The 19004-nt window shown below is 41.2% G+C and overlaps 1 protein-coding gene across 1 annotated transcript in view; it reads left to right on the top strand.

Moving 5' to 3' along the window:
- nell2a (neural EGFL like 2a) overlaps window positions 1-19004 on the top strand; it is a 113766-nt gene that overhangs the window by 89773 nt on the left and 4989 nt on the right. Inside the window, exons 16-18 of the mRNA XM_084734413.1 lie at window positions 6992-7132; window positions 9705-9898; window positions 14314-14490. Coding sequence (XP_084590539.1) covers window positions 6992-7132; window positions 9705-9898; window positions 14314-14490 — 512 coding nt within the window. The remainder of the gene's footprint in view (window positions 1-6991; window positions 7133-9704; window positions 9899-14313; window positions 14491-19004) is intronic.

Genomic DNA, 19004 nt, shown 5'->3' on the forward strand with positions numbered 1-19004 from the left:
CCCATGGAGTCTGGTTAGTTTGGAGAGAGCGATATTTGGCTTATATAACAGCAGTTTCCTGTGAGAAAAGCCTGCCTGATGGCAAAGTAAAGAAAAGTAGTGAAATTGTTATAAATACATAGTATATTAAACTGATATTGTTTTTTTGGTGGACCTTTTTTAAGCTTCATTGTTTAACTTCAGCATCTATTGTAGTTAAGACACTGACTATCCTCATACAATTTCACCACATATTTTTCAGGCTTGCTAGCAAATTACAAAGTCAGCTGTAGCACATTGAAGTGCAAATGTCAAGTCCGGTCAGTTTTGGTGCTAAATGGTGTAGTCCTTGTACTTGAACCTGCATTAACTGATTTTTTTGGTCACTTAAAGGGCAGCTCCACAAGCTGTCAACCCAACATTGACACCTTAAAGTGTTTATATCCCGAACCTTTTAGAAAACCGTTGCTTAGCAGCAGACACAGAACAACATTAGCATTCATTTGTCATCTTTCATTTGTCATCTTTTAGATCTGTTTGTTTGGTTTCCACCACCTCCTGGGAGAAATATGTGGCTCTTTAGCTGCTCAGAGCTTCGCTGTGATCACAAGGAAGTTGCTAACTCTGTGAGTCTGTCAGAGCTTTTTCACTAGAAACAGCTGCGGCTGGAACCGGTGATGAGAGTGAAGAGAGACTGAATCAGCCATTCAAACCAAAACTATGAGCTAAAAGATGCTTCAGCACTCAGAAGAGCTGACGGGAGCTGCAGAGTGGGTGACAAGTCTCTGTGGGTTTGTCACCATGAGCAACACTTCACTTTTTTTCCATCGTTAATACAAATATATTGATGCTGCTCCTTGAGTCATTAGCTATAAACTACAGTAACCAGCACATTTATTTATATTATATATTATATTAGATATCTCCAAATTAGAGACTTTGTGAAGATTCGTCTTTTTGAGAACGCAACACCTGACAGACTGTCCCGCGTCTGACAGACTGCATAGTGGAAAGACATACAGTTTAATTTGTATACAATATATTGCTAGACCATGGATGAGTAAATATGATCTGGGAAAAAGAACCGGGGGTATAAATAGCAGAGGACATCTGGGACAAGAGTCTGAAATATGTTAATATCTGTTCCCTTAATGTCAGACACTGTTTGATACAGTTTAAAGTATTACACAGGTTTTACTCAGTTAAAGCTACATAAAATCTTCCCAGAAATGTCACCAATTTGTGAGAAATGTGACCCAGCAGAGCTGAGATTTATTTCATAGCTCTGCATTATGCCCTAACTTACAAGAATTCTGGGTTGCAATAGTTTGCAATATTTTCATTCCTTTAAAGGATAGTTAAAGTCCAAATGAGATCAGATCCAGTTTTGGTTATACTGGCCGTAGAGGTCTCTGCGTTTGGATAGAAGAGCAGAAGTGGGTGTGGGTTATATTGGAGGTCACATTAAATTGGGCAAATGTTTTATTTTCTTACCAAATATTTATTGGCAAAGCAATTGCTGTGCCTATGATGGATCAAAGAATTTATATAATTAAATATTTCTACATCTTCATACTGTACTTTTCATCTACATCTCTCTCTGTCTTTATTTTAACTAAATTAAGATTTATGTGTGTGAAACAGTCCGTCACCTCCCCCTTGATCAGAGGATATTGAAAATCAAGTTGAAAATTAAGTTTTATAAATCAAAAATTCCGTTTAGTATTGGAAATAGAAACTCGACAGTAAAAATACACAAATATATGGAAATGTCCATCAGTTGAAGGGAACAATCTTGTTGCATTAAACCGGTAGATGCAACCTGTTTTAATAATGCTGAGATAATCTTGACCAACTTCAGATGGATGAAATATCCGTTTCCATCTCAATATCTGTGCTTTACTAAATAACGTATTCAGATTTGGGTCTGTCCCTAAACTCTAAAAACCTACACACAGTCATCTCCTGTCCTGTGGTCTCCTTTGTGCAAAGAAATGTATTCTCATGTTCGACTTTTGAAATCCTGGACAACAACACTGACTAATACCCTCCTCTGGAGAAGATCCTTAATGACAGTATGAAGGACTTTATCACCCCTAGGTGACGCAGCTCAGTGATGGGAAGGTTGTGGGGAGAGTGCATGTTATTTGCACATTACCTGATCTGTGTGCTTCATGGTTTTTATTTCGTTTGTTTTTTTTTGCTTGTTCTATCTTTTTTTTTACTCACTTGTATTGTTTGTCTTTTGTTGTTAAGCCTCTGAAACGAGGCATATCCACTCTACAGAAGTCTCTTCTAATACTGTGTACATGCTTCACAATAAACATATTTGAAAGAGATCTAATATATCTTATTGTCTATCTGTGGCCCTGTTGGCCCAGCTGTCAGTCAAACACATGCATCTGTCTTCCCGCTCAGAGGTGTGGAGACTAAAGGAGCATTTCTGATATCTCTCTGTCTTCTTCTTGCTGTCAAATATATATAAAAAAACACTCTGAAATTCACTTTACATGTTTTTTTGACTGCATAAATCAGTTTACAAATTAGGATTTCATTGTACTTCAAAGTGTGGAGGAATTTTACAGCTATAGGTAAGTGATACAGAGTGATTGCATTCTGTATGCGCTTGCAGCTACCGATTGTTCACAAGGCTTGTTTCCAATTTGCCATGATTACTCATCCACTCTCCCACTCAAGTGCTTGCAGATATGGATTTGTGTTTCAGTGTCTGTTTCATCTTCTGGAACCCAGTGTGTAACTCAATTTGCCTCGGGCTTCGCGATGATTGATTGATTATTTGAGTTTGCTCTTTCTCGTAATGAAGACTGAGGACCAGTGACAATCACTCAATTACTCTTTACTGTACATGAAAGAGCAGGGAGCCGAAATCCATTTCTTACCTTATCGCTGTGTCATGTACGGGCCAATAAAAGCTTTGTACACATTATTATTGACTTAAAGGTTCCGCAGCCTTTGCTGAGCCGTCATTGTAAACGTGATCTGACATGACAAATTCAGCTCATTTTTAAAATCCACTTATTGTCAAAAGGCATTTGACTTGGGAGCAGGAGGAAATGTTGAGACGGGATTCAGAAATGTTTCTGAATGATTCCTCCTGGAGCCTGTCAGGATTATCAGGTAGTCCTCCATGGAAATGGAAATCAGGTTGAATTAGGTTACTGTACGGGAGATGTACATGTGGCAGCAGTGGCAGGTTTTGCACTGAGTGATGCAACGCAGCAGAGCCGCATCCCGGCCCCCAAGGCTATCTGTCAGTCAAAGAATGGAGAAGACATGGAAAGGAAGACGGGGTAAAAGCAAAGAACTGCTCCTGTCCAGGATCAGAACAGGCAACCGGGACAAAGTAAAGAGGCTGTTGGGAGCAGAGACAATGAAAGAGAGGATGAAGAGATAAGGGCAGCCTGGATTAAACTCTAAATGCTGTTTTTTCTCTGCTCTAAGAGAGACTAAACTGCAGGGATGAGGAAAGGTGATGATGAGGGCAGTGCAACACTTTATATTAGGATACTTCTAATAAGATTAGTTTAAAGGGAATTTCAAGTTATTATAAAGAATTATAAGAATCTCATGAGACTTTTATTAACTTTTACTAAAGCAGTTTAAAAACTTTTGCATGTTCCTTATAAATGCTTATGAATCATGAATGAGTTAATGATGTTTTTATTCACACTTATTGAAAGATTGAAGGTCATTTAATTGTGGTTCTTTCACACAGAGGAATACATCCAAGAAATAATTCAGTATAGCATTTTCTAAATTCGCAACAGGATTTATGTAAAAAGCAGCAGCAAGATGGTGATAATATGGCCGATGTTCTCACATTAAGAGTTTGTCCATCAATTGTGTCTGTTTGAGCATAAAGGATCATCGATGTCAAAACATGGAGACCTGTCAAAGTCTTGCATGTTGCGATCTGCTCCATCCAATCCAGGATGCTGTGCAGCAGGTCTCTCTGTTCCTGGCCGAGCATTATCCAGGAGTAGCCTTGTATAGTCTTATTAATACATATTAATATTAATAACCATCTTATAAGGGCCTTATTACCTATTAACTAAGGCTTATGACAAGCACCTTAAGCAAAGAACTGTACGTGTTCAGGATCAGAATAGGCTGCCAGGATAAAGTGAAGAGGTTGGTGGGAGCAGGGACAATGAAAGGCAGAGATGAAAAGACGAGGACAGGCTGGACTAAACTCCAAACTCTGCCTTTTTCTGCTCAAAGCGAGACCAAACTGCAGGGATGAGGAAAGGTGATGCCGAGGGCGCCTCTGTTTTTGCCTCAGCTTTGAGACGGAGGTAGACGGGCGGAGTGAAAAAAAAAGGGAAAAAAAAGGAAACGTGGAAAGGTGAAGGCCGAGGATGAAGAAAGAGAGGAGGGAAGTGCTCGTGGCAGAGTGGCATAACAAGCCCAGGAGGGTGCAGAGGAAAAGTCTGTCCGCTTGTTCCTCACTTTGTCCTCCGAGAGCTGCCTTAATAGAGCCCTTGTTTCCAGGCTGCCACTCAGGATAACGAGAAGGATAACTGCAGTCTGTCTTATCGTCTCCCTTTCTCCTCCTTCGCTCTGTTCCTCCTCCATCTCTTCCCTCCTCTTCCTCCTACTCATCTAGCTAATCTTCCTCTCTTTTTGTGTTGCTGTTTCTATGTCAGTTTTCACGTCCTTTCAGTCAGCAAGATAACTTCAAAATAACTGTTCTTCCACGGCCTCGACCTCTCCAGGTGATACAGACAGAAAGCTAGATTTTATTTTGTTTGTGTAGCCTTTTTTTTCAGAGCAGAAAGAAGAAAAACATGACATGATTTAACAAGTGAAAAACACTGCGCCATCCACATCTATGATTCAACAGAAGCCTCATGATTCGGTGGAGAGAGAGCTTCCAGGCAGCGCCCCTGTCTGATTGTCATTGTAGATGATTTAATTACAATGATCTTCCATTATCATTTACGCAAGACGATAAAAGAGAAGGCGCGACTTTTGTATTCCTCGCTGTACCTCACACGTTCAGTCTTGTCAAGTCCAAGGTGCGACAGCAGCGAGTTTCACTGTCCTGAAACATGGCGGCACGTTAAAAAAAAAATGTTGATTTGACAGCGGGCGGAGAAGCGTCGTGCCGTAATCATAGCTGACAGGTTTGGCTGAGATAAAAGAGAGAATCTTTTTGTTGAGGGTGTAACCCTCTGTTGTTGTAGCCAGACAGTCAAGCTTTTTTAAAAAAACGCCTGAATGAAACCAGCTGAAAATAACCCATTTGCATATTTTTAGACTTTACCTCACCATCAGTCTGTTATAAATAGTATCTGACTGCGCATTTGCACTTTGAACAATTTCATACAGACTTATTGGTGAGAAGAGGATGATTTGAACAAATTCAGCTTGATTATTATTATTTTTTTTGAACACTTGCAATACACCTCATCCAGCTTTTCCCTTAAAAAGCTCCCTGCGCTTTTATCGCACTGAAATTCGCAGGCAACAAAGAGCATTGGATATTTCTCTTCAGGAGTGGGGAGAATTCATATTAATTTTCAAAGATAGGCTAGTTATGCTATTTGCTGTGGTCTCATGATTTTTAAGCAGTGTCCTTTTAACCCAGCATTGCTGTCCTAAGGGGAGAAAATGAGGTGCTCTGCTCTCGCCAAACTGATGTAATTAGTGAAATGCGAGCGCTCGCTTTTAAGTCTCCTACACTGAGAGAGACAGAGAGAGCTTTTTGAACCTGAAATGCAGAAAAAGGGAATATGCTGTAGGTTTTTTTTTTTTAGCCAACCTGCTACTCAGACAAATGCGGGTAATTTTTAAATAGATAAGGCCCTAATCTGCGGGACATTTGATCAACGGTTAATCTGCTGCAGAAATTCTATTAAAAGGCTGAGGGCTCATTAGCCAATAGATCTTAATCCCATTACCGCCTGGGCGGTGGGGGACCGTGAGCCCGGCTGCCTGTCGCTCTATGGGGGATACTGTTGCAGTCAGGCAGTCGTGGAGAAGGTCAGACACGGCACACTGCCATTTTCATAATGAGAGCAGAGCATCATGCATCATGCACAATCATAAAAAAGCCATCACTGGCTATGCAGACACATTTAATCACAGTGCATGTCTGGAGCTAACATATTTAGCCCTACTGTGTAATAACAGGCTTTATTTCCTCTCTCGTGTGGGCCTGGTCCTTAGTTTAATTAAATGTTAGCTGGCATATCAGAGTGATCTGTCTCTGTGTGTGTGTATTATGTTCATTGTTGGAAATTATATTGGATTTGTTCTTGGTTGAGGTCTAGAGGAAAGTTGCAGGGTCGCCCGTTGAAATAAAAGGGTTCAATGCTGGTCTGTTGTAAACAGAGACGGAGAGAGAGAGAGACCGGCGGAGGGGGAGGGGACTAAAATACAGAGAGAAGAAAGTCAGAGCGAGTAATCTACGTCTTTTGTTAAAGAGCTGAAGGAGGAGGGCAGAGTCAAGGATATTTCTAAGTGGAGCTCTGTGAAAACAAACATCAGCTCCATCTATTGACAACCACCCACAGCAGTGGGTGAGTGTTCAAAGGCGTGTCAAAGACCTCTGATGAGCCTCTTTGTCCGGACCTTATAGAACCTCGTCGTGTCAAATCAAAGTTCAATGAAACTGTACGCGCACCTTGGAATTTGTGTTTTTCTGCATGTGCTGGAGGATTAGACTGCAGACGTCATTTCAAAATAAAAGCCCATTCAATCTCCCGCCTTTAAGAACAGGCCTGTTATATTAGATTCATTAATTCCCTGCTATCTTTTATTGATACAGATGTCCTTCTCTGGCTATGGAACTATTCTTGATCAATAAAGCCTACAGACTTGATACAGTTGTGTTATCAATTATGAATCAGTCAATGCTGAAAATGCCTATCAGGCAAGAATGGAGCTCAATAGCTCATTCTCTGTAAAGAGCATATTTTGGATAGTGACTGTACTGTATATGGATGTCTTATTTCTCTTCTCCTCTCTTCTCTTCTCCTCTCCTCAGATATTGATGAGTGTGCAGACGGCTTTGTTGAGTGTGATAGTAAATCCACTTGTGTCAACTTGCCCGGCTGGTACCACTGCGAGTGCCGTGATGGCTACCATGACAACGGCTTGTTTTCCACCAATGGGGAATCGTGTGTAGGTGAGTTGCCCACCTTCCACTCTCTTTGCACAAATTATATAAGAAATATGGTGAAAATTTTTCGTTTGTTGTCTGATGTTAGGATTACATAAATTTCACAGTCTTCTTGTAAAGAACAATAATCGCTCCTGTGAAAAATTACAGATAGGAATGAGTGGGTTTTTTAAGGATGTGTCATGAAATGAAACAGCCAACATTTTTGGAATTTTTCATGCCATGAAAAATTATCTTAATCTTTAATTATTTTCTATTATTTTTCTTTCTGATAGTTTATGCCCATAAATGTTTTTTAAATGTGAATATTTAATTGTGTCTATTCTGAAATGTGTCTGAACTGTTAAAGTTGTGATGCCGCTTGGATGTAAAATCTGCAGGATACAGGATATAGCACCTACTTTGTTTGATTTTAGAGGGTTTCTTTCTGGCTCCTAAGTTTTAGCATAGCAAGAATATGCGTAATACCTTATAACAAAGGTGCATGAATTATTCATACATCCTCCATGACTTCTCATCTCATGGATGACTTCATGCAAGAACAAAACATTCATTTATGCAACAACTAAGGTATTTCAATCATCATGATTTCTGAGTTATTAATGATATTCATGTCTTCTTCATAGGTAACCCTGCAGATAAAGGGACAAAACAAAAAAATGACGAGTCACAGCAATGCTCATGTGTTCTGTTGAATTCCAAGTGTTAGAGCCATTACTTCTAAACCTGTGCCTGTCTGTCTTAAACACTGATGAATAACATATGATCAAAGGTGGCATAGATGTTAAATCACATGTATTAAGGGAGGAATGTGGAAAACCTTAGTGTCCAAAAACTGGTACTGCTGTCCAAATAGAGTTGGAGCCATAGACGGTATAATAAATAGATTGAATCTGTATTTAATATGATCTGTGGTTGAAAACGGTGTTTCTCCTGACTCGAAGATCAGGTAGTCTGCAGGAGCACAACATACACAAGAGCAAGTTGAGTGCAATATTGTATTTCAACACTGGCAAGCGATAATGAGTCCTCCACTATAAGTTGGTCACCTGTTTTTAACTGTCAGTTGTCTGTTGACATAACGCTAAACCCATTAACCATTTTAAACATCTACTATTACTGATTTCTTACCACTCATTAACAGATATTTAACTCATTCTGCAAACATTCTGCTTTAATTTTTAATCCTAATAAATGCTTTACATACAAGTGACAGTTTTAAATAGCTGGTTAACTTACAGTGGAGGACACGTCCACACTTGTTTATGTCAAATTACCATGTTACACTCAACTCAGGCTTCTACAATGTCCCTGCAGCCTGCCTGAGCTTCCTCAAGTCTGGGGAGGAGGGAGCAGGGGGAACAACTTGCTTTAACCATCGACAATATATTAGATGGGGATTCAACCTATTTAATATACAGTCTGTGGCTCCAATTGGCGATTTGGGCTGCTGTACTCATTTTTGGGTGCATAATTGCTACATATTTCTCATTTAAAATATTGTTCTTGCATTAAGTCGTCCATGAGATACTGTTAATTCCTGTACATTCCTGTCAGTGAAGCACTGCATGAATCATGCATGAAGTCGTATTTGAATTCATGGTAATTCATGTACCCTTACTAGAAAGTGGTACCAGAACATAATTTTTTGCATCTAATAGCTCCACAAAAATGAAAACCACATTAATTTTACCCTGAATGCCTCCTGATTTTGCTTCTCAGTCCCGTCACAGATTTATGGGTCTTCTCTTTAATTTCTGGTTTCAGAATCGAGACGTTGAAGGCAGAGAAGGAAGCACCGAAAATAGTGCCTTTTAATTAAGGAGATTTGTGTTTGAAATACATGCGTCACCCGGCATCAGACACTGACTCAACTATTGTTTAATAAGATGTTTTGTTACGCTTGTCTAAGTAATGGTCTGATTGGATAGGTGTGTCATTATCAGTGTGTTTTTCCTCCCAAATCGTTGGTTTGCTTTTTGCAGCCTGTTCATTTTCCGGAACATTCTCTCTGATGCAGCCTGTCAGGAGAAGTGTCAGCTGTCAAAATAGAAACCCTCAATCTACAGTAACATGGAAGCATTGCCTGTAACAATAGTGCTAGCGCTGCTCCACTCGTTGACCCCATCCTGGCTGTCAGTTTGAGTCGGGAGCGGCAGGAAAAAGCACATTAAAGACACTCTCACAAAAAAAAGAACCTGTCTGGGTTTCACAAAAGCAAAGTTATAATTTGACCAAAAGTAGGTTTCTGGGTTACATTACAGTTGTGTACTGTATGTTTCCCCCAAGATCGGAAAAATGTTGTATTGCTACATTTTACAGCTGCATTTGAAGCTGTTGTGTTTGGCATCTTGCAGGTGCAGACAGCAGGTCTTGCTCAAGAGGACAAAGGTGTAGTTCTTGAAGTTAAAACTATTCTGTGACAGAACATGCTTCCTTATCCTGTCCCCATGTTCCTAAGGCAAACATTATGGGGCCTGTAGTTTAAAAAAAAATCCCCGTTTCCACAAGCCCTGCATAAACTGTGTTACCAGCGCTGAGCATATGTATGATGTCATCTTTTTTGTGCGCCCTGCAGATATTAATGAATGCAAGACGGGGAGGAACACCTGTGCCAACGACACGGTGTGCTTCAACCTGGAGGGAGGCTATGACTGCCGGTGCCCCCACGGGCACAACTGCACCGGAGACTGCATCCACGACAACAAGGTCAAGCACAGCGGGCAGATCTGGGTGCTGGACAGCGATAGGTGCTCGGTGTGCTCCTGTCAGGTAAGACGCAACGGGAGATGGACGCGGAGACAAAGGGAGGGGAGGCAGACAGAGAAGAGCCAGAGCTGAGGTAGATGGATGGGATGAAACAGACAGACAGATAGATGAGATGGATATGATAAAAAAAAAGATGGAGACACAAATAGAAGTAAAGGAAATGTGCCCAGTGCCATAGATAGCTGAACAGCGATGTTCAGTCTGTGTGTGTGTGCATCCGAGTGGTCTGTGATTGAATTGTCTGTTCTTTGTTTACTTTCTCTCCGCTCTCCAAGTGTCTAAACAAAGAAAAACAAAGCAACTGTAAACCTGTTCTTCCCCGTGAGTGATGCCGTCCCCCACAGAGCCAATCAGCGACAAATGTCACCTTATTTTGTCCTGTAACCAACCTGTTCTCCTTCAACCAATAAGTGACATTTAAAAACAAAATAAACATGACATGTAATGTTGGATGACGGGCCAAAGCCACCCCACCTCACACCTAATAGTGTCGTGACCCAGTGACATCAACATTTAGGAAATCTTGCAACAAAAGTCAGTTATTTGCCGTTGTTTATTTGAATGGACTCACCTCAGCCTGCAGATTTGCTAATTCCAATTAAGTAAATTGTTTTCAGAGCTTTCTCAAGTTCAAATTTGGTAATTATCAACAATCCCACAATTATTGTCACTTTTACAGTGTTGTGTTGTCTTTCACCTCACTGCTGATTGATTTTATGGTCTCCAACCCCAACAGTTTTCAGGAAAACGGCTCCAAAAACTCTCTGCATGCTACTCGTCTAGCATCAAACAGCAGACAAAGTTAGCGACTGACTTAGTGGAGCAGCTGAAGAGCAGATATTTAAGCCAGGAGCTGGTGGAGACCAAAAAAGTTATCAAATGCAGAGAAAGCTGTAATTTATTCAAGGTAACAGTGTGTTTCCTGCTAGCTGGTGGTAGCTAGTGGCTATGCTATAAATTAATATATGTTGCTATGAATTCTGGCAAAATGTGATACGTCAGATATGTCAGAGAGTGAGGAAGGAAGATGGCGAACATGAATATATGAAACATGAATAAAACTTTAATAGCGCCTCATCCATTAATATGTTTTTTTGTTTTTTTTGCCTGAGTCATGTCAGATAGATTCTCATCAGCTGTGGTGGAAGATAACAACTCCCATAATCCCACTCTTCTTCATGTCATTAAGCTATGTCTTTTGTGAGAGAGAACCGTATTGACAGAATTTACATACTGTGTGAATTGTAAAAGTTAGCTAATAGCTGTCAAGCTAGCTCCTGGTACAGTCTGTAGTTGGAATGAAACAATCAATCATTTCACTTTCTGATGTGACAGGCCTTTAAAATCCACTGATTTGACACATTAGTGAACAAACAAATCAGGCCAAGTCATTTTTCGAAATATTAGAATGCGAGATGAATCAAACTCTGCCCCCTCGCTTCTCTCACATTTAAAACAAATGTGTAGGATAATGTGTTGACACGGAGCGAGACTAAAAGTGGGTGCAGATACTGGCACGATAAACCTTGATGTGACAGTGCTGTTGACAATGACAGTGATGCCTTTGTGACGAGCAATTTAATTAAAGTGCCTGAGCTACATGTAGTGCTTTTTAAGGGTCTACCAAAGTGACTCAGGCCTTTGATGTAGCTGTTTTGATTGATTTCTGACACCGCAGTGACAAGGCATCTGGGAACAGTTGATCCGGAAAACTCATTCCATCATCCCAAACACATTTTTTTTTTCCTCCGTGATTATCAGGTCACGGACCAGTCATACTTTGCATTTCAGCGTTTCACTCAACCTAATGCCAAGTGTCTGGCAGTAGTGGAAGGTGATTATAGTGGATTAGTGTCGGTAGTGAATGATCAAGCTGCAAATTATTCATTTGATTACAAAGGACCAGGGCAGAAATGGCTTCTTAATTAAATGAGTCATATTAATTGATTTGAGAGATTGAGGAGCTGCCTGTCAAAATTAGTTGTATTGAGCGGTTGAGGGAGCAAAGGCGTAAACATGTTATTGTTTTGGAGGTGGGCGGACACAGCTGGATGTTATATGGAGAGCTGATGGGGGGGAAACCAAGGTCAAACACCACAGAGGAGACAAAGACTGGGGATGTGTCCAGACTGAGGTCGAGCAGAATGCACATCGTTTACTGTTTCAATCTGCTTGCAGCAGCAGATGGGTGGGGTTTACCGCATCGGTGGATCTGTCAGTGGGGTCGCTAATTTCTAAAACATTGCAAAACTTAAAGTGCTTTTATTTAATTGGCAGTGGAAGGAAAATCAATTTACAGAAACTCTAGGTATCGCTGCAGTTGAAGTGGTCCAGAATGCTAAATGAGGAGGCAATAAAGACAAATTAATATTTGAGCAATGCAGAACCTGCAGGTTTAAATGCCAGTTTATATTTGTCATGCATTTTGTAAAAATTTGTCCTCTAAACACTAATTTCTATACAAATTGCGGTATTTGAGGTTGTTGTCAATAACTGGCTCCAATTATAACAGATTTCTTTGAACATTTATTTAATCAGGAAAGCCTCATTAAGATTAAAAATCTATTTTTTTTCCTGGCTAAAATAGGCAGCAAAAACTGTGACAAACTAAAAATATAAAAAACAGATAACACAAAGTGTGTCACAGGATAGGAATTAAACAATAATGAGATCATCATCGTGATTAAAATTTCCAATAAGAATCATGAGATTGGGGGCACGGTGGTGAACAGCAAAGTCCTTGGTTTGTGTCCAACATTTATGTGTCATTTCCCATCTCTCTCCCCTCGTTTACTGTCATCTTTCCTTTTTTAATTTTCTAATTAAGGCATTAAAATGCCCCGAAAAAGAATCATAAGATCACAACCAAAACAAGTGGCCTGTTAAGTCACTGTTGAAGCTTTGTTAAATTTGAAAATTGCTTATTTAAGAAAGTAAGTTGTTGTGTCTAGTGGTGTATATACCCTTTCATCATTCTATCTTGGTGTTGTTTTTTTTTTGGGGGGGGGGGGGGTCAAGATCATTAATGCAATATTCTGTTTTGCTCCATGTTGATGAAAGGACTAATTTGAGTAAATTATGATTGCACCAGTTGACTATTAGTCTAATGGGCACAACTGGGGTCAGTATAATTATTGGTACAAGACAGGCAAAAGGCAGAGCTCTAAATATCTAAGGAAATGTTGGAGGTCCTGACTGATAGCATGTATAGATATATCTAGTAATGTATTATCATCACACAACACAAGGTTGCACAATGAAGTTATTTATATATATATACATATACACCCAGTAAATAACTCTTGATCCTGAGGTGGAGCAGGTCTCTCTGTGTAGGACACAACAGTCTCTTGGCCAGCCTGAGTCCCATTTTGTCATTTTCATTCTCCTGACCTGACATTATCCAGGAGCAGCTTTAAATCCACACTGGATTAGGTTGGCTCTTGTTCCCTCTCTTCTCCTCCCCTCCTGTGGTGGTCTGCAGCAGTGCGTCCACCTGGTCTGGCTGGGTGTTAAAAGATGCCGTGTGCACATTGTTGATTATTTCAAGAGCCACTGTTCTTCAATCCAAACCCCACGCTTCGATTTCCAGTGTATTTCTGTCATGGGTGATACATGTCTCAGCAATACGGCCAAAGAAATAACAATTTAAATGAGATAAGTAGAGAAATTTGAAGGAGCTACCTGCTGCAGCATCTACATGTACAGCTGTTGCCATAGAATATATCTATTGAGTATCATATTGAGTTTTGTCCAACAAAAATACATAATCCAGAGATATGTGGTTTAAAATCATAAAATACTCACAGTTAAGAATCTGTAACCAAAGATTTTTTTTGCCTAAAAATTACTATTAATCACTTATTATAATAGTTCCTGATTGATTTTCTGTTAGTCAGCTAACCATTTTCATGTGCCTAACATTATGTCTGGAATAAACATTGGTACATTTATTTCCTTTAAGGCTTAGTTACACATCGGAGCGTCAGATGTGAGTTGGAGAGAAGTATGTGACAAAGGTAATGAGCTGAATTCAGACCCACAGCAGGTCTCGTATATGTGTAAGGCAGCTTAAATCATCGAGACAACAAGACAGCACTTCCTCAAACACCACAGTGATGAATAAGGAACTCTGGAGGAACCTCTGTGCATCAGTATTCATAAAATATATTTCAGTCTGGGGTGTCTAGCCTACGGTGCGAGCTGAGACTGAGTAACCATAAAATACAGCTTCAAAACAGTTGCTAGGAATGGGCTACATAGCCTTTATTACAATATTTATTATCAGCATGCATGTTTAATGTTCCCATCAAACAAATGGCCTTGTCTATGCATGCATGTGTGTGCTCATGCCTGTGTTTAATGTTTAATTGTGCTGATGTGATATATGTGTTTGTGCCCCCCCCCACCCCACTCAGGCTGGCCAGGTGATGTGTCGCAGGATGGTTTGCGACTGCGACAACCCCAACGCCGACCTGTTCTGCTGCCCCGAGTGCGACCCGCGTCTGAGCAGCCAGTGTCTGCACCAGAACGGCCTGCTCACCTACGGCAGCGGGGACACGTGGGTGGAGAACTGCCAGCAGTGCCAGTGCCTGGTGAGTAGTGATGGGTGCACAAACTCCCAAATGTTTGAATTTGATCCCTACAACATGCTCCCAAAAAATGGGGCATATTTACCACTGTAAATCACCTTTCCTATTAACAATATTCATTGTCGTATTTTGCACTTGTTTACTATGGAGCCATGCTGTTGTAACACATGCAGGATGTGTCTTGGCATTGTCTTACTAAAATAAGCAAGGACATCCCTGAAAAACACTTTGGGTGGCAGGATATGTTGCTCCAAAACCTGTATGTACCTTTCAGCATTAATGGGAGCTTCACAGATGTAACACTTACCCATGATGCCATGGGGCACTAACCCTCATACCAGCAGATGTTAATGCTGGTATCAGTCTGGATTGGCCTTTTTCCTCTTTAGGCTGGAGGACACAATGTCCATGATTACTGAAAACAGTCTGAAATGTGGCGTCATCAGACCACAGCATACTTTTCTACTTTATGTCAGTCCATCTCGGAGGAGCTCGGGCCCAGAGAAGTCTGCAGCGTTTCTAGTTGTTGTTGATTTATGGCTTTCACTTTACATAGTAGTAGTAGTGGTGGTGGTAGTAGGGTCACAGTCATTCTGTGTTGGCTTCTGGTCTTGCCCCTTATGTGTAGAGATTTTTCCAGATTCTCAGAATCTTTCAATGATTATAAATTGTAGACAGTGAGATCTGTAAATTCCTGCAACTGTGCATTGAGAAACATTGATCTTAAAGAAGGAGAGGATGCAAACTTTATTAATCCCCTGGGGAAATGAGATTTTTCACTTTTCAGTCTTCACAAACCCCAAAAAACACACACATAGATAGGGCCAATAGACATGCATCAGAGAGATGTCAGGAGTGAGGGCACACATACATGTACGTACATATAGTCAGGTGCTCAAGTGCACCTCAGCAGAGCGCAGGAGGTGAACTGGCACCTCTCCAGCTACCAGTCCATTCTATGTACTTTGGTCAGCCGGACTTGAATTGGCGACCCTGCAGGTGACCCAGACTTTTTCACAAAGTGGTGAACCTCGGCCCATATTTGTTTGGGAACCACTGAGCCTTTTGAGGCTGCCCCCTTAATACCCAATCACATACTGTTACCTGTTATCAGTTAACCTCTTTACCTGTGGAATGTCCCAAACAGGTGTTATTTGAGTATTAGTAACTAGTCTTTTGTTGCTGCTGTCCAAACTTTTTTGGAACATGTTGCAGGCATCAAAATCAGAATGAGTTTATATTTACAAATACAATAAGGCATATCAATCTGAACATTAGATATTTTGTATTTGTATTGTATTCAATTGAATAAGGGTAAAAGAATTTGCACATCATTGCATTCTGTTTTTATTTATGTTTTAAGTAGCATCCCAACTATTTTGGAAGTGTGTACATCACAGGTATTTAGTGAATGCTTTTATCAAGAGCGAGTTACAGCGAGATCTAAAACAACATCCACTCCTGTGCCCACGCAAGAAATGTAACAAATACTCCAGTCTCCATGGAAATGCTCATGAATGAGAGACGTGCTCTGCGAAGAAAGTCAAGGAGAGAAGTTTTGCAGCAAAAGAGAGAGGGAGTGATTAAGAGGTGAAAAGGAAGGTTGGAGAGAGGAGAAAATGAAGTTTGCTTTTCATCTCTGGGCAGAAGAAAGGGAGTGAGTGATTAGTGAGATTTTAAAGAATTCAAAGGACCCTCTGCACTGTTGTCTGCTGTGATGGAATTATACATTTTATTGAAGGATACTTCCAAGGTTAAGAGAACAGGAGAAAATGTGTGCGCCTCAAGTCGAGAGTGGGAGGGTGTAACGCTGTGTGTCATCTGTGTGTGATTTGAGAGTGTACGCTGCTGTTGATTGATGAGTATTTGCAGCATGTGTGTTTTTGCGGCGTCGAGTGTCCTCTGCATGTAATCCTGCCTCTCACACAAAACAAAATAACACCGAGTTCACTACAGCGAGACATATGCACAGTGTTGTAACGTGTGCAGAATGTGTCTTGGCATTGTTGTGCTGAAATAAGCAGGGACGTCCCTGAAAAAGACATCGTCAGGCCCCTTATGAATGCGAATAACTGGCTACTTTGCTCCTGCGTCATGCCTCCACCCCTCTAAGGGTGAAAACAACCACTCTTATTTTTGTGGTGGTCAGTGCAAATTCCGAGTTTAAATGCATAAATTAAGGACATCAAATTGCTGTTTAGCTGTTAGGAGCCCAAATCTTACTTTTTACGTTGTTAAGATACTTTAGTTTGCAGTAAAAACTTTAGTTCCCTCATCACTAAGACTCTTTACTGATTCAGTTCAATCTACAGGCACAGTTGGCACACGTCTGTTACTCAGTAACATTTTTAACTAACCTGTGACGACTATTAAGTGTTTGCCACAGATGCACGTACTGTCTGGCTGCATTTACAGTGCATGTCTTCACCCAAATGTGATGTGGTCACGGTACGTGCAGTACGGCTGCTCTCATCCATACTAGGGCTATGCAATATATCGATTATATCTGAGTATGAATTAATGTGCAGTATAGCAGATGACTTCGAGAGTGGGAGGATGTGATGCTGTGTTTCCATCGTGTGTGCTTTGAGAGTGTACGCCGGTGTTGATTGATGAGTATTTGCAGCACGTGTGTTTTTGTGGTGTTGAGTGTCCTCTGTACACGGTCCTCTCTCTCACACAAAACAAAATAACATTGTGTTCAGCACATGAATCTCTCACAGTGAGACATATGCACCATTTTCTGTCGACCTTTTCCAGTGTTTGCACGGCGCTGGTGTTCAAACAACACAGAGGCATTTCACAAGTGATACCCAATAAACCTGACAAAAACAATAAATCCTACCCATGATGCCCTTCACGACACATACCCAAATGCATCTTAAATGCAAATCTCATGCTTTACATTCTACCCCACCGTCTTGTGTCACCCACACTCAGCTGTGCCACACACCCACACCACCAGTGTCACTCCTTCTGCTCAGTGGCTCACAAATCGTCTTCACTTGGATCTCAGAAAAGCACTTTACAACTTCTTCTCTCCCTCCTTTTGTTGCTTTTAAAGATTAGCCATACTTGCGTCAAATATAAGTTGGCTCCAGCCTGACAGATTTATGGTCTGAGTAGCAACAGCAGTGCCATTTCCTCTCCTCCCCTCCCCGCCATTGTAATGCTGTCCTGATGCCCGGACCCGAGGGCTGCTTTTTGGATTTCTTACAGCGAGCCATTATAGACAAGCTCGAAAATCACCGCTCAGCTGAGAGGCAGCGGGGAAGCACAGTCGGCTGAAAATGGGTTCGCTCGGCTGCACACTCGCTGAGGTTCTGCTCGCTGTCGGCGCTTATATATGTTGACATAAACAGACACAAACAGGTTGGAGAATGCAGGCACTCCGGCCGCAGCACCAGAGCACATAATACAGAATACAAACACAAGTATGTGCATAGTATAAAGGTGTAAACACGCATGTACTCATGTTGAGAATGTAGGCACAGCTGTCACCATGGCTACATATGCTTTCATGACATAAAACACACTCAATTAAAGATGCGCAGAGACGTACACGCACAGCAGAGGACCACCAGCCGCTCAGGATAAAGAGCAGCACTTGAAAGGGCAAGGAAGAAGGCTGCTGCGTTATACTGTACAGGGGCTCCAGTAGCGTGACAGGGACGTGAAATGAACCTTGAATGCTGCTACACTTAGCAGAGCCATGGCTGTCCAGGCTCAGCAGGGGCCTTAAAATACACAGTGACAGCAGGCAGATGGGCAAAACATTCTCCCAAGACCAAGATGTGAATCCTTCTCCTGCTAACAGTGCAATCATTTGAAACCAAGAATGTGGCCTTTGCAGAATGCGCACACATGGGCCACTTGTGATTTGCTAGGTTGTTAAATCGCCAGAAGATCAAAGATGCGGGGTTTCCCTCAGACATAGGTTGTACTTTAGGTCGTGGAGCACAAAAGAAAAGCGCATGATAGCTGCAGGCTAAAATAAATGTCACTAGTTTTAATCTCCTGGAGCCATTTTTTAACCTGCAGCCAATCCTTACATCTGTCAGTGTAAAAACAAAGTAATTAAATTGCACTGAGATACCATGAAAAGACAGATTGAATTAATAACCTTCTGAAATATCACAAAGAAAGTTCAGTTCAGTTTTCGGCTGATAAAGTTTCCTCGCCACACTGCTCCGTGTGAAAGGCAAATAAAGGCTGACTGTATGGCAAATCCCTCCCTCCTTTGTGATCACATCTGCATAAACAGACAAAGATGACAGTGTCCCGTATCGCAGCGTGGGACAGATACCTGAGGCTAAGTTCAATCCCTCCCTCTGGCTACGAGCAAAGAGTACCACTCGGGGGGGATTTCCCACTTCAAATGTTTACACACTACCGCGGAGGCAGGGAGTGGGCATTAGCGCGGCGTGCGCCTGTGCTTTATAGCCAGCCTAATTTACTACAACATTTCAAAAATGCTGAGCCAGACAGTTTCCAGTGATATTAAATATCCCCAGTGG

The sequence above is a fragment of the Lutjanus erythropterus genome, chromosome 13, assembly GCF_056507025.1.
Source record: "Lutjanus erythropterus isolate fLutEry1 chromosome 13, fLutEry1.hap2, whole genome shotgun sequence".
Lineage (NCBI taxonomy): Eukaryota > Metazoa > Chordata > Actinopteri > Lutjaniformes > Lutjanidae > Lutjanus > Lutjanus erythropterus.